The following is a 15764-nucleotide window of genomic DNA, read 5'->3' as shown; positions in this document are numbered from 1 at the left end:
ACTTGGCAGGCTAACAAGTTGGGTGCAACAGAGGCCTGACAACAGGTGCTCGTTTTGTAAATTTGTACATCCAACAATCACAGGATGTACAAATTTGTAAACTGATTTCAGTGGGTGCAATCCTTATGATGATATCAAACATACCAGTGAATTTTTAATCGAGCAAAGCAGATTTCCAAAACTGAAATGTATGGGAAATCAGATACACCTAAACCAGTCTGGTTCTATTCCTCACCTCATATAATGGTAGCCATGACAGATATAATTCCATTACTATCCTTCTGCTGTTATTTTGTCTGGCTCGGTTAATTCTCATCTTTCAGTGAGAAGCCGATGGGTTCAAACTCCACGTTTGAACTTTGAGCTCACAATGTTCAAAGACAACTGTCAACCTACACTCTCCAATTCACTGCTGGGGTTGAGCTGCATAGTCAGATGTGTTGAACAACAACAACAACAAGATTCCATTTATAGAGCGCCTTTCACGTCGGGAGGACGTCCCAAGGCGCTGTACAGTTGGGTCAGGACCCGAGCAAGGGGGAAATAGTCAGGGTGAGGGGAGGGAAGGAGCGAGGAGGGGGTAGAGAGTCGAGAGGGGAGCTGAAGGCACGGTCAAAAAGAAAAGTCCTGAGACCGGCCTTGAAGGAGGAAAGGGAGGAAGCAAGGTGAAGGCTGAAGGCCCGGCTACCGATGGTAGGGCGGCTAGAGCGGGGGATGTGGAACAGACCGGAGCCAGAAGAACGGAGGGTACGGGCAGATAAGTAGGGGGATAGTAGATCAGAGATGTAGGAGGGAGCAAGGCCGTCAATGGTCTTGTAGGTGAGGATGAACTTCAGATGAAACATTACATCAAAGTCCTGTCTGCCTGTTCAGGTGGATGTTAAAGATCCCATGGCACTACTTTCTCCTGGTATCCTGGTCAACAGTCACCCAGATAATTGGTCATTCACTTGATGGCTGTATGTGGGACAATGCTGTGCACAAATTGACAGCCATGTTTGTCTAGCAATACAGAATTTACAGTAAACTCCTGTGATGTGTTTTGAGACTCCTCCCACCATGAAAGCAGCTACATTAAATGCAAAGATTATTATTATTATGAGCAATGGCCATGAGATGGACAAGCATTATTTTTGTGAGTGCCACTGAGGTGATCAGGAATAACATGACAAGTATCCCGTTAGCTTAAACTGACACTTATTTTATGCAATGTTGAAACCCCCATGCACAACACACTGATTTGTTGCACATATTGGAGTCCTGTAATTCAGTGGTTAGAGCACTCGCCTCTCAAGCGAGAGACCTGGGTTTGATTCCAATCAGGGCGAAACCTTGGGCAAGTTTCCTTACTCCACATGCCTAATAATAATCCCTCAAGAAAAAAACCCAATAATAAATTGGTCATTTTCAATCCATGACTGTTTGTGGGACACTGCTGTGCGCAATTGGCTGCCGCGTTTCGCCCACAAATATATAGTCAATTCATTTTACAGTATATTCTGTGAAGCATTTTGACACATCTAGAAGAAGTGAAAAGTGCTATATCAAATGCAAGGTTTATTATTATGTAAAAAAATGTACTTTTATAATATTGTCAGATAATAAACATGGTAAATCTTACAAAGAAGTTCTCTGTACATTTGCCATTGTATCTCACTCCCAATTTCCTTGATGTATTTTGTAGATCAGAACAGATTTTTGCTCAGATCACCCCTTCTGACTATCATGAATGGAAACAATAGACAAATCAAAAGAATACAAATCTTACTGCATCAAATACCCCTAATAATACATGGACATTCAAGCCTCATTAATTTCTGACGATAAAATTCTTAATTGTTTCATGTTCAGTAAGGGATTTTCTAATCTCTTCATGGCAGTTTCGCAAGGTTCTTTCACAAGCTAAGGCAGTAGACAGCTCCACGGACACGCATCTAAATTACATGCATTGTAATTTATGATTAAGATGGGCATTGACCAGCAAACCTCTGTGTTAAACTGCACTCATTTCTACAAGCCTCCATCCTACAGAGAAAGACAGGCTCGTAAAGTGCTTAACAAATATTGTCAGGATTAATGACTGTTTTTGTGGCCAAACGTGGCAGTTATTTGTGCCAGCAAGGTCCCACAAACAGGCATGCGATGAATGACCAATTAATCTGGAGGATTTGTGATTTTGTTGGGAAAACCACCAGCCATCCAAATCATTACAATAACAATAGGTCCATTACATGGAAAGTGAGAAACCTACTTCAAATCACTCTATAATTTTCACTAAATAATTTCCATAACCCTGCTGATAATCCCATTTTGACTTTTAGACTGATTTATAAATAGCTTGCTTACCTTCGGTCCCAGGAATTCATTCCCATATCGTTAAGAAACAATTTGCAATAGTAGAACAGTGCCTGTGGTTCATGATGAACAGATTCTTTCTGACAGGCCACACTCATACTTGGATCTCTGTTCCATCTGCGAATGTACTCCTCCTCCTGATTGTTCTGCCTGATTATAGAATCAATGATGTCTCTTTCTTGTTCACAGCTCATACCAAGTGGTGCTGGAGAAGGCTCACTTATATTTAGCTGTGGATGGGGTAGGCATTCTGGACTGCTGTTACCCAAGTCTTCAAGTAGCTTATCAAGATCATCATCTTCTTGAAAAAGACCAGGGTCTGATCTCTGTGTATCTAATTGGTTGCCAAGCATCTTATTTATGTTTGACGATACTGATGTTTTACAGTCTTTACAACAAGGCATCTGATTGTCAAAAGGTCCATACAAAATCTGACCATCCCAAGAATACTTTCCAGAGATATCACGCACAATTACCCTTACGTCTGAGGCAGGAACCTTTGGTTCACTGCTTAAAGTCCTTTCTTCCTCTGCAGGAATCTGAAGGTAGGAAATTAGGGTGCTGTCGTTAAGCACAAAGAGTTGCAAATTTGGACTTTTAAAGACCTCAGCAGACAGATCGGATGACTCGACGTGGGGATTATCATGATTCTCACTAATGAGGCTGTAAAGTATGGCCGGACCTCCACTTAGTGGGTAGTGCCCCAGATGGTTGATGAGGTGTGCCATTACCATCCGCGCTGTAAGAGGGATCAGTTCCAAACTTCGTTTCTTCTTACCTGAAATACATATTAACCATACATAAATTGTACAAACTAGTATTGCCATTTGAAAATATACCGTTTCCCCTCTTCCTAATCACACCTCTGTCCGTGATTAAGTTTTTTAGTTTAATGGCAACACAACGTATGAAGTCCACACTCATTATTACACATGCTAATTTATGTATTATTCTCAACCCAAGACCACATTCTCTTTTGCTGAAGCAACATATTATGACAGATGACAGACGTATGACAGATGTAGCATTTTCTATTTTCAAAAAGACTGGCAGAGTTGGAGGGATACAAAGTAACCAGATTCAGTCCTGTTATCTATAGGAATCCTTGTATTTCATAGGAAAATGGCTTGAATAGAGATGAAGGAAAAACAATAAGGAAAGCTGTTAACCTACAGGGAAATCAGGGTGAAAAGGAGAAAAAATGTGTTCTGTTAATCCATTAATAAGTCATTGACAGGTTGCAGTGAATTTAAAAGCAGAACATTAGAGAATGTGTTCAACAGTACAAGCAGACTGTGTAACCTCCATGGGGTGTAACCAAATTAGCAAGTTTTTAAAAAAAATAATGCATGGGAAGTGGAAATGGCACTTGTGGATTAATTAGATGCAGCAGTCTCAAACTGTCTCAAATCAACAGGATATATATTTCACCATTCAGCAAATATTGTATTCCTTCCACAGCTTCTAGGCTTTATATATAAAAAACGGCTTCTAGTTGACATAGAAAATCAACAAGAAAGCTATTTATATTTTATTGTCCGTAAGAAAGTACTCACATTTTATAGCACATGAAAAATATCTCAAAGCTCTTTTTGGTAATTGTTAAAAACACTTATTGTATTCTGAAGGCTAATGCAGCAGCTATTTGTGCAAAGATCTCACAAACAACCATAAGATAAATGGCCAAGACACTAAAAGTACTTCATTTAAAGGCAAACTATGGGTCTAATATAGGACACTGAGATAAGTACTTTTTTTTAAAAAAAAGGCAAAAGAGAACATACTATAAATGGAAGTAAAGTTCAAATTATTATTAAATTCCTCCTTTATATGCATAATTCTGTACTGCTGAGAGCCTTAACATTTTACTAAGGTGGATAAATTTTGTTGATAACATTGCTGGTGCTCTCAAGATGCAGTTTCTCAAGAAAGAATGGCATTTGACAACATTTTACATGCTAATCAGGAGTTGTGATTTGCATTATAAAGTGGTGAATAATAAAAACATTCTCAGCACTAGCTACATTATAAATCACATCTTTTCTACTTCACATTAATCTACGTTAAAATAGGTGTAGTAGTAATAAAATATAGACTTACTTCCATAATTAATATGAATAGATTGCTAACCATTATAGGCAAAGTTTGTATGTTTGTACTGTAATATTTTTATTGTACTATGAAAACCTACCATCAGAATTTGCTATACAATTTAGTTTGTGAAGATCACTATGGAATCATTCACTGAAAATAGGGCTTGGTTTTATTGTGAATATGAGGATGTAAACAGTCCAACAAGATAGCTGTTAAACAAACCTTTACAGTGAATTAATGTATAATCACGGCAACCTCTTAACTTTTAAAAAAATCAAGGTGTGTGGCTGTGGTGGTAGTAAGCTATTATTACTGTATTAAAGAATTAACATTCACAGGAAGAGGATTTATATGAATCTGAATGAAAGGACTCTAATCCGCAAGAGCTAGTACGAGGAAGCCTCTCTGCTGGAAGTAGGCTGACAAGTGCAGCTCAGGAGGAAGCATTGTAAATTTGAAAAGGTGAAAGACTTGTCAGAGATGCACACCTTCAGTGACAGTAAGAAGACTAGCAATATCCTTGGAGACGTACGAATGAGTAGATTCAGAATTCTTGACATTTCCCAATGTCAAAAATGGATCGTAGTCCGTAGAGGACACATCAGCAAGGGTCAGGAGGTATTGACTTTGTTGGGTGAAGAGGTGAGAGCCACAAACACAGGAGTGCAATACCTGTAAAACATGGAGAATAAATGTGTGTTATAAGTCTGATATAAAGCAACCTTACAATCCAATTCAAGTAAACTGTATGAGGTCCAATAACACTACTGTTCACTGTTAATTTGGTTAGCAAACAGTGCATTGAAAAAGCAGCACAGTTTCCCTCTTCTGTCAACCTTGTGCCCTTTTACTCCTCCAGGAGCTAATTAAAACCGTGGCTCAAGTACAATAATTAATCATGGCTAAGACTGCATCTAGTAATTATGATTCTCTGGCGCTGCAATTACAAGCATGTGAACAGTGTAAAGTTCATCCTAATTAAATAAAACTGAGATGGGCTTGTAATGTGGCAGCTGATGGAATTCTGAATAAATGTCCATGTGGTATTTTACATTCAAACAACATCAATACCACTCATCATGAGAAGACAGCCCCCAGACATATATATTCAATATGTTTTAAAGAGGACAGTTCAAAATGTTAGAGCACTAATTTTTAAAACTCTGAACATGATGGGATTAAATTCCTACTAAACCAATAAAAGTAGAAAAAATATAGAAATCCCAGGATCCCTTATGGCGATGGTGCTCCTGAAAACCCATGATAGCAACCCCGATCCATCACAGCCCTTTAACATTTTTTGACGTTAAGGAATGAAATATTTCCCCGATTATAGCAACGAATTAGCTGAAAAACAGCCTTTGTGAAGTCCAAAGAGCAGTATGCTCTTCCCATCATCCATTTTGGATCTGGGACCATACAGCTGAAAAGTAAAATCAGTTAGTCAAGTAAACCATTAAGGCTGGCACTACAGTTCAGTAGTGGGGGAGATCTGAATTGTCATCCTTCAGATGAGACAAGATCCTATCTACCTATTCAGGGATACGTTGGGAGTTGATATGGTTCCATTTGTTATGGTATCTCTCATTTTGAAATATCTCTAAGTTCTTCTCAGAGTTGTTGTTAAATGTAATAACGGGGAAAAACTCTCTTTTCTTTTGAATGGGGTCATGGAATATTCTACATACACCTAAACATATATATAGTTTGATGTTGTAACATCTCCTTGAAGGATGCCACCACTAACAATGCAGCACTTCCTCAGTTCTATATGAGAGTGTAAGGGTAGACTGAGATCAGGGTCCCAATGTGGGGCTTGAACCTACAACCTTCAGACCCAAAGGCAAGGTTGCTACCAATTGTGCCTGGCTGATGCCTAGATCTTATGACACCATTCTAAAAGAGAATAATAATAATAATAATAATCCTTGCATTTGATATAGCGCTTTTCACGTCGGGAGGACGTCCCAAAGTGCTTCACAGAACACACTGTAAAGTGAATTGACTATATTTGTGGGCGAACGCGGCAGCCAATTGCGCACAGCAATGTCCCACAAACAGTCGTAGTTTGAAAATGACCAATTTATTATTGTTTATGGTTTTGGAGGGATTGTTGGTATTTCCCCAGTGTCCTGGCCAACAATCCTGTAGATAAATTCACTTTATGGTTGTTTGGGGGACCTGCTGTGAGCAAATTGGCTGTTGCATTTGATGACAAATACATAGTCATTGAACTTGATAGCAATTACTTGTAAACACTTTGAGAGATTCTGATGTTATACACACTATGCCAAATGGTAGGATTATTATTACATTATGATTTAACTGATGCTATTGTTTCGACAGTGAGAAACAAAAGAAACGAAAAGGGATTTTAATAACAAAAACAGAAGTGCTGGGAACACTCAGCAGGTCAGGCAGCACCTATGGAGAATGGAAAGTAAGTCAACGTTTCAGGTCATGGAACCGAAATGCTGACTCATTTTCCTTTCTCCACAGATGCTGCCTGACCTGACGAGTGTTCCCAGTGACTTCTGTTTTCGTTTCAGATTTCCAGCATCTGCAGTATTTTGCTTTAGGGATTTTAACATATTCTGTTTACAGTTTTACGTGGATATGCAAGCACTTAATTAAGGTATGGAATAATACTAACAAAGAAATGGTCACTCTGTTCCAAATGGCAGAATCAAACCCTCAGGGTGAATAGAGCTGTCACACAGTAACACAGCTTTCCCACACCTACTGAAAATGTATCCTAGCTACAGAAAACCACCTCCAAGTATGATACTACATATCTATTTCTCACATTCCTCATCCCTGTGGATGTCATAAGCAACACTGGGAATTATAAAAGGAACGCAACAGAGTTTGTTTTCTCTATCTCCCTCTCCCCCCGACCCCTCCAGAAGTAGATAGACGACCAACCACTTTTAAAATGTTTCTACAACTGTAGCTGGACACTCAGTGTATACATACCCTGTAAATATAGTCCAGCAAAGGTGCTCTTCGTGTTATTTGGTCCTCCAGAATAGATGCACTAATAGGTTCCAGGAGGGTTTCTACAGGAATTGCCATGCACCAATCCAAAAGGCAGAGCAACAGAGATACTATTAACTGAAAGGAAGAAAGAAAATATTATGTTATGTACCTCTTACTTTGCCCCTAATGTATTATCTTGCACCTGAAAAGTAGTAATAAAGAGCCTCATGCTTACCCTTTTATCAATATCCACTGATGAATGCTCTGCACTTGGCAGAAGAAATGCAATCGTGGCTACAAGGATCTGTATATAAAAAATAGATATTTCATTAAGACACAAGTGAAAATTACTAAACGTATGCTAACCATAATATATGCTTGATTATCAAAGCAACTCTAATTTCAATACATTCAAAAATGCTTGAAAGCAAGTGACTTACTTCAGTAATTTTCTTGGGAAGCTGAAACTCATACTTCTTCATCCTTTCCCAATGAGTCACCAGCAGCTGAAGAACGTCACAAGCTACTTCTGCAACAACTTTGTTAGAAAACTAGAAAGAAATAAGTACACCATGTCTGTATACTTGTCATAAAATTGTCAATACAATCTAATCCTAATTGTATCCTACGCTTGCGCAGCAAAGATTACTCTTTTTCTATATCTATTCCTATATATTGTCTTCTATTGTTTGCTAGCTTCTTGGAATCTCAACATGAAGTGCACTTCACTATAAAAGCTTTTTCCCTCAGCAAGTCTGCATAATGTACTGTTCTCATTTTTGAAAAGGCTCCATCTGTGGCAATTTGAGTTCTGCTTGCTTGCAAATGGCCATGTTGTGTTCAACCAGCAGCTGCAAGCAGCAGAAATTCAAGTTTCAAAAAATAAGTAACTAAAGAATTGAATTCAAAAAGTAAAGTGATTAATACTTAGCTTTAGATGGACATCAAAAGTATGCAGTTAAATTGCATCAACTGGATTACTATATTTTAAACTGATAATGGAATTCATGCATCAGGACACAATGTCTCTTCTTGATGCATCACTTTATAAGAATAAGCAATTCCACAAACATCAGAAGAGTTAATACTAATGTAATACTGTTTACTAAACACAAACTATGCCTACTAATGTATATTAAAATAAGTTTACATTTTATTCCAGTTTATCACAAAACATTAAAAACACATTTTTAAAAGTATTGCTCAATGGTACACTATTTTGAACACAACACATATTCACATATTCACATATCTGATTGTAAACACATAGTAACAGGTTCTGAACACTTACTACTGTTCACACTGTAAACAATACTAATAATATTAATCTTTGCATCTGCTATAGCGCTTTATCATGTTGTTGAGACATCTCAAAATGCTTCACAGAATATACTGTGAAGTTAATTGACTTTGGATTTTGTGGTCGAAACGTGGCAGTAAAATACTAGCTTAAACCACACATACATTAAAATCAGCAAATTTTCTTTTTAATGTAAGTTAGCAGGCTCTTCTTGAACTACAACAATTTGCGTTTATATAGCACTCTTCATGTGGGGAAGCATCCCGGAGTGCTTCAGTGACTGAGTCTGACTACGAAACAGGGGAGAGAAAGGTGACTGTAAGCACGATCAAAAAAGCAAGATCTTTAGATGGGATTTCAAGGTGGGGAGAGAGGGGGTAAGTCAGTCGGATCGAGGGAGAGTATTCCAGAGTTTCGGGGCGTAGCGGCTGAAGGCACGGCCACCGATGGTGGAGCGGAGGGCATGAAGGACAATTATGAGGCCAGAGCCAGACAAGTGGCAGGTAAGTAGGTTGGATAGGTAGGGAGCACTGTTCTCTCTGAGCTGTGTGTGCGCGTGGCCATACAGCAGTCTGTTGAGTGCTGTGCACTTTTTTTTAAACGGCAGCGCACACAGCCTTTAAAAATTAGAGGGAACATAGGTAGGGAGGTGCAAGGGAATTAAGTGATTCATAAACGAGTGAGAGGATCTTGAAGTCGATCCGTTTGGTGATTGGGAACAAACACGATTCATCAAATGAAAACTAAATTCCTAAATTCAGGGGAGGGGATGAGACCGTACTTCAGTTTGAAAGTAGTTCCTCATTTTACAAAATAAATTAAGTCTAAGTTGAATACTTTGAAAGGTTTAAAAAAAATGTTACTTGCTTGGAGGAAGTCTCCTTCCCTGCAAGGTTGTCTGGTAAAATTAATGCCCTGATTAGAGCATAACAACAAACAGGGAGTACATCCAAATAGCCTGAGAGCCAAATGCACCTCAACAGGGACATGGGAAAGAATGTTGGATACACTTTATCTGCAGTCTATTAATGATTCTCTGAGATTCTTAGTCATTCTCTTCATGGCTGCAGATAGTTTCCAACTGGTTTGTGGCACAAATAGCAAAAGTTTTTAATGGAATTTCTTTGGAATGCATAGGGATATCCCTAGTTAATGACACCAGTGGACCAGTCTTACACAGGAAGGAGACTCAAGTTGTTGCTCTCCATCTGAAAATGGAATATTTCCTAAAGCTTAAAAAATGTTGTTACAAATATTTTCTTCTATAAAATCAAGAGCGCATTAAAAAAACTCAATTTGTTATTCAAAAGAGTATATCTACTGAATATTAATATCGGTATGGAAATTATTTATACTTCAAATGATAAAAACAAGTTCTAAAATCAGATAAAAATGCAGATTTGGCTACATCTGTTAAAGCTTTGTGCTTGCTAATTAGAAGAAAAATGCCGACAGTTTATAAATGTCAAGTGTATTTTCATGAGTGTCAGCATTTATTAACAGGCAGATCTGAAGAAACTGCATCCTGTGAACATTTATAGTGTACCTGAATAATCTTATTTTTCTTTGAGCCAGTCACTCCTTTTAAATGCTAAACAGCATACAGAATTACACACTTCAATATTTTTGCAACAAAGATACTGCTAATACAGTGCTCATTTTTTTAATACATTAGTTATATTTCAACACGTGCAAAAATAAAGTACGGACATGGGTTCATAACTAAACCTCTATTCCTCATCAATATGTATAATAGTTGTACGGTAGGAGACAGCCACCTTTTTGCTTGCCATTCTGTTTTGGACTTTTTCTGACTTAATGGTTTGCATTTCTTAACCCAGAAGTTGCAAATAAAATAATAACATTGTTGAAATTACCTTGCCTGTTTTCTATTGAATCATCTGCATTGAATTAAAACCAAATCTGCAATTCCAGGTTGAATCTGTCGGTAGGCCCTTTAAATGTATAGTACTGTAATACGGATTGTGAATGTTGCAAATACTGACCTCATTATAATTAAATGGAAATATCTTGCACTTGAATGTTAACTATAATGAACGATCCTAGTAACACCACTACAATTTTATTTCCTTCAAAGTATTCACAATTAAGTCTTCTTTTCATGAAGTATGGCATTTCATGGGAATGGTATAAACTATTTGCCCACAAAATACAGTCACACCACTTTATAGTATACCCTGTGAAGGGCTTTGAGACATCGACAACATGATAAAGTGCTATATCAAATCCAAGGATGGTTATTTATAATGCATACACTATGTTAAATTCAGACTTCGACACTGTTAAGCTCTCCGGGATGCTACCCCACGTGAATGGTGCTATTTAAATGCAAGTTGTTGTTGTAAATTGTTGAGCAAAGTTTCCTTGCTCCACAAATGCCTGTTTACCTAGCAGAAGACAGCAATGTGTTTGTGAGTCGATTGGTGGATCGCTTTCTGGGGGTTATAATCCCTCCAAAAAATAATAACTTGGTCACTCAATCCATGACGGTTTGTGGGACACTGCGGTACGTAACTGGCTGGTGTTTTCACCCACAAAATATACTCAATTCACTTGCAGTATATCCTGTGAAGCGCTTTGAGACGGTTCAGCGATATAAGATGCTACATCAAATGCAAGGATTATTGTTAAATTGTTGATGTACTCCATGGAACACCACTCTGTTGACTATATTCAAGTTCATTTGCTTCCTTTTTTGGTGAGGGAAACAGGCGAATTTAAAATTCTATGGAAGCACCAAAATACCACTTTGTAAGTAACATTTATATGGAACACAGCAAGAGATAAAAGCATTGTACATTTAAACTACCCACAAATAAATTTACTGGGGCATTTTGCAGAATTGGCTTTAACTCAGTGTAATTTGTTTTAAAAAAAAGCAGGCAAGATAACATCAGTAAATTCTATCATTAGTTCAATACAAAAACATCAGTTCGCATGTCACAATACTTGTGACATAATATTGCAGAGTTGAACAGAGCACAGTGACTGTAACTGTGAAACTTCCAGTCAAGCTTTTTTTTTTGCAGTTTGATGGCTCAGGATTTACAATTTGCTGGTAATGAATTTCACTGAATATTTGCAGACCAAAAGCTATAATTAATGCAACAAAACCAGTTTATGAATATCACAAATGGGACCCAAATTTTGTTTGATATTTTATTTCCAGTCTTGATTGTGTTACTAAAGCCAACAATGTGCAAGTTGCATCTTAATTCATTTTAAAAAATGATTTACCTACCGCTGGGAACAAAAATCTCATTTGATTCTATTAATCGAGTATTTGCACTTTAAATGATGAGTATGTCGTACCACATTACCTTAAGTGTCACTCCTAACACATTCAATGCATCTTTGACCTGAGCATGGTTTGTGCACTCCACCAATTCTTCACAAATCCAGATTCCAATACTGCACACTGCTATACATCTAAATACAATTTAAAAAGTTGCACATTAAAAACTCAAGTTCAACGCAACGTTCTTCTACTGGGATAGAACAGGTTTTTTGCCCATTATCATAGCCACTTATGCTCTCCCAGATCATTCAGCTCTTTTTGCGGGTGAGCAAATTGCTGACAGATAACTTACAATGTGTATTAAATTTATAAACTGGTCTTATGTACTCCATTAAAATATTCTCATTAAAACTTAATTTATTGAGTACAATATGCCTTGTACAGAACATTACATTGCACAAAATTAATGTTACAAAGATATTTTGTACCAAATAAAATCCTGTTGAATGCTGGCTCCAACAATAAATGTGCTTATAAACTAGTGGCTACCCTTGGAAGAGGGGTGGGGGGGTAGGGGTGAAGTAAGCTGTCTCCTTGGAGATGATCTGGCTTCAAGTGACGCATTTGGCAGTCTCGGTCGTTTGGTCCCTGATGCAGGCAAGTCCACAGTACTCAAATTCAAGGCCAGCCACCCTTGTTCGTCGGTAGGAAATGGAGGATCATATGGTCACTGGAAACAGGGATTCTTTCTACTTGGTTCCTGTTAACCTTGCAAGCCAAAGCCCAACAGGTAAGGTGGACTTAGCTGGATAAGTAGCTACGAGCTTGCCAGACAGTGTTTTCAATGACAATCGTTTCTGTTTAAACGTCAGGAATATTGAACATGTGGTCCCTAAGCCTTGGCCCTCACCAACCTGAACCAGATACTTAGGTAAACTGGATACCCTGCAGAGAGAGTGTCTATTCCATTATAGACAAAGTGAAATTCCATTTGTAGGCACATATATGGAACTCAGTCTAGTTTGGATATTCTTAAGCACGTTGATGAGTTTCTGTACTGTCAAAAATCTTTCTGTTCAAATTAAAACTTAAATTAAAACAAAACTTATTACCATTACAGTTTTTCTGAACTTCTATAGAACATTTGTATTAATGAACAGCATAAAATTCTCTTCTTACCGTGCAGTCTCACAAGTCTCATTCCTGGCATTCCTCATTAGAATGTTTATCAAATAATCCTAGAAATATATTGGAATATTACCATTTTTTAAGGACAACTCTCCTAACTTATTTTCAGTTTAGTCTTACATCATGAAAGTTAAAAATTAAACTTACAATTCCCAACAGAAGACTTCTCAAATAACTGTTAAATCATAACAAAATGTACACGGCACACTTTTCAAAGTTAAATACTGGAAGGAATTCATTAATGCTCATTCTACAGAAACAATAAAAGATGAGGAATAAGAGAACTTTCATTATGAGTGAAATGATTAAAAAAAACAGGAATTTATACTTAAAAACTTGTCCTTTGCAAGAATTTTTGGTAAATGTTCTTTTTTTAACAGGGAAGTAAGCATAAAGGATAGATGACAATACCAAAAACAAGGGCTTGAAGGAAATAGTTGACACAAAGCAGCAAAATGTTTCCAAAAACAGATGCTTGCTTGAAAGGGCAGATTGAAGACCCATTATTTGACAGATCAAATCACTTAAAACACTAAAGTAATCAACTGGTGCATTAAGATCCACTGACCTCATTAAAACTGTATGATAAAATAATAATTCCTAGGTACTGTAAGAAAGTACAAATTCCATTTCTACCAATTATTGCATTTTCCATCATGATGTTCATAAACTTTGGTTCTATGAAGCCTATTTTGTACTCTCAAAGGGTATTGGTGATATCTTATACCAATACAAATATTTTATGATAGAGAATTCAGAAAATGATCACTTCTCATTCTGTTTTAACATATTTTAAGGTTATTCCAAAATCTGAATATTAAACAATTCGATACGGCAGTAATCAGACAAGTTGTTCAGCCTTGCCATCTGGACATAAGTATCTAAATCCTCTTGAATTTCATTCTAGAAAATAAAAACTCAATTCAATGCCCTTAGGAAGCAGAACCTCAGTATACAAAGCTAAGCATTATCTGCATTCTCATCTTCAAGGGAAAAGTTGGTGATCCCATAACCTAAAAATGTACTTTAGAAATGCACAGCATTTAGCCATAAACATATCCTCAATATGGTGCTAAGTAAATATCTCTGAACAGCATCAAGAGGCACTGTGATAACAGAACATGATGTTCTGTTTTGTGTAACAAGATGGCTAGGTTCAAGGGCTCCTTTCCACTTATTCAAGACTGAGATTGATAGATTTCTAAAGGATAGAGGGATTAAGGGATATAGGGATAGGATGGGTAAATGGAATTAAGTTAGAAGATCAGCCATGATCTCATTAAATGGCGGGGCAGGCTCGAGGGGCCAAATGGCCTACTGCTTCTCCTACGTCTTGTAGAACCATAGAAATGTACAACACAGATAATTATTGAGAGGATAAATTTGCAAGGCTGCAGGGAGAGAGCAGGGGAGTGGATTAATTTGGATAGCTCTTTCAAGAGCCGGCATGGGCACGGTGGGCTGAATGGTCTCCTTCTGTGCTGTATAATTCTATAAATCATACCCTGTATCGGTGTTTGCTCCTCCAAGAAGCCATCCATTCTAATTCCGTTATTTCCTGTACCCTCTGATATACTGCCTCTACATGTTCTTGTCAAATTGACTGCTTTTGGCCATCTCTCCCCACCCCTTCCTCAGGTGCAAACCCTGGGCTGCCCTGCACCTCGCAATGTCCTTCCAATGTTATAGATTCTATATTGAATGGAAATTTTTATTTTTGTGTAAATTATTTTTCAAATTTCTCCATTGAACTCTACTCCAACAACCACCCCTCACAAATCATTCTATCCTCTAATAAACCTCTTAGAAAAGAATGCCTTCTGAACATCTCTTTTACTCCCTAGTCAGAATCTCAAATTCACACCCTCTTGTCCTCTAACAAAAATTAAGTATTTGTCACAATCAGTTCTTTCAAATCCTTTCATCAACTTAAATGCCTCTATCATATCACTTCTCGACCTAGTCTGTTCCAAAAGGAAGATTCCAAACCTTTCCTCATAGCTACTCTCTGCTATCACGATGATTCTAATAAACCTTTGCCACATACAGAACAAACTTGATTTCCTATTAGATTGTTCTAAAAGGTCATAGAAGCCAATTTGCATTTGTGTACCTTTCTACCATTCTGAGTGCACTATGAAAGAAAAGTTTTTAGCCCTAACTTTGTTAAATATCAGTTCTCCCATGATTTGAAACAATCATAATTCATGTCCTATGTAAAAAAGCAGTAACAAAAAATCCTTTAATCACCAATCTTGTTTCAGCATCATTGTGTATAGAGCAATTGGAAAAAAATGCGCATTACCAAATGCATTATACGAATTAATAGCAAAAAGCGCTTTGGCCCTTTCAAAATATTAATTTTAACAAAACATACAAACAATGGACCACATAGCTCAGCTCATCAAAATATTTCACCATCAGAACACAGAGTATGATGTACAATAATGCTGATGCAAGTACAACTTTAAGGTTTCAAATAATTTTCAATATTTAAAATAATGATAATAATAAAAGGATATGTGGAAAGCCTTGCGGAAGTTGCATTTTGAGGAATTTCAGTTGCACATTTTAGTGTAATTTCTTGGC

General features: G+C 37.3%; 1 protein-coding gene across 1 annotated transcript in view; it reads right to left on the bottom strand.

Moving 5' to 3' along the window:
* The window catches only part of ralgapa2 (Ral GTPase activating protein catalytic subunit alpha 2), a 193705-nt gene that overhangs the window by 88059 nt on the left and 89882 nt on the right, over nt 1-15764 (bottom strand). The window contains exons 28-34 of the mRNA XM_042333340.1: nt 13167-13225; nt 12070-12178; nt 7869-7979; nt 7664-7732; nt 7426-7563; nt 4938-5121; nt 2347-3133 (exon numbers count right to left, since the gene is read on the bottom strand). Of these exons, the coding sequence (XP_042189274.1) occupies nt 2347-3133; nt 4938-5121; nt 7426-7563; nt 7664-7732; nt 7869-7979; nt 12070-12178; nt 13167-13225 (1457 nt within the window). The remainder of the gene's footprint in view (nt 1-2346; nt 3134-4937; nt 5122-7425; nt 7564-7663; nt 7733-7868; nt 7980-12069; nt 12179-13166; nt 13226-15764) is intronic.

Source organism: Callorhinchus milii, unplaced genomic scaffold (assembly GCF_018977255.1).
Source record: "Callorhinchus milii isolate IMCB2004 unplaced genomic scaffold, IMCB_Cmil_1.0 Scaffold3, whole genome shotgun sequence".
Taxonomy (NCBI): Eukaryota; Metazoa; Chordata; class Chondrichthyes; order Chimaeriformes; family Callorhinchidae; genus Callorhinchus; species Callorhinchus milii.
This window is presented reverse-complemented; position numbering and strand designations above follow the sequence as displayed.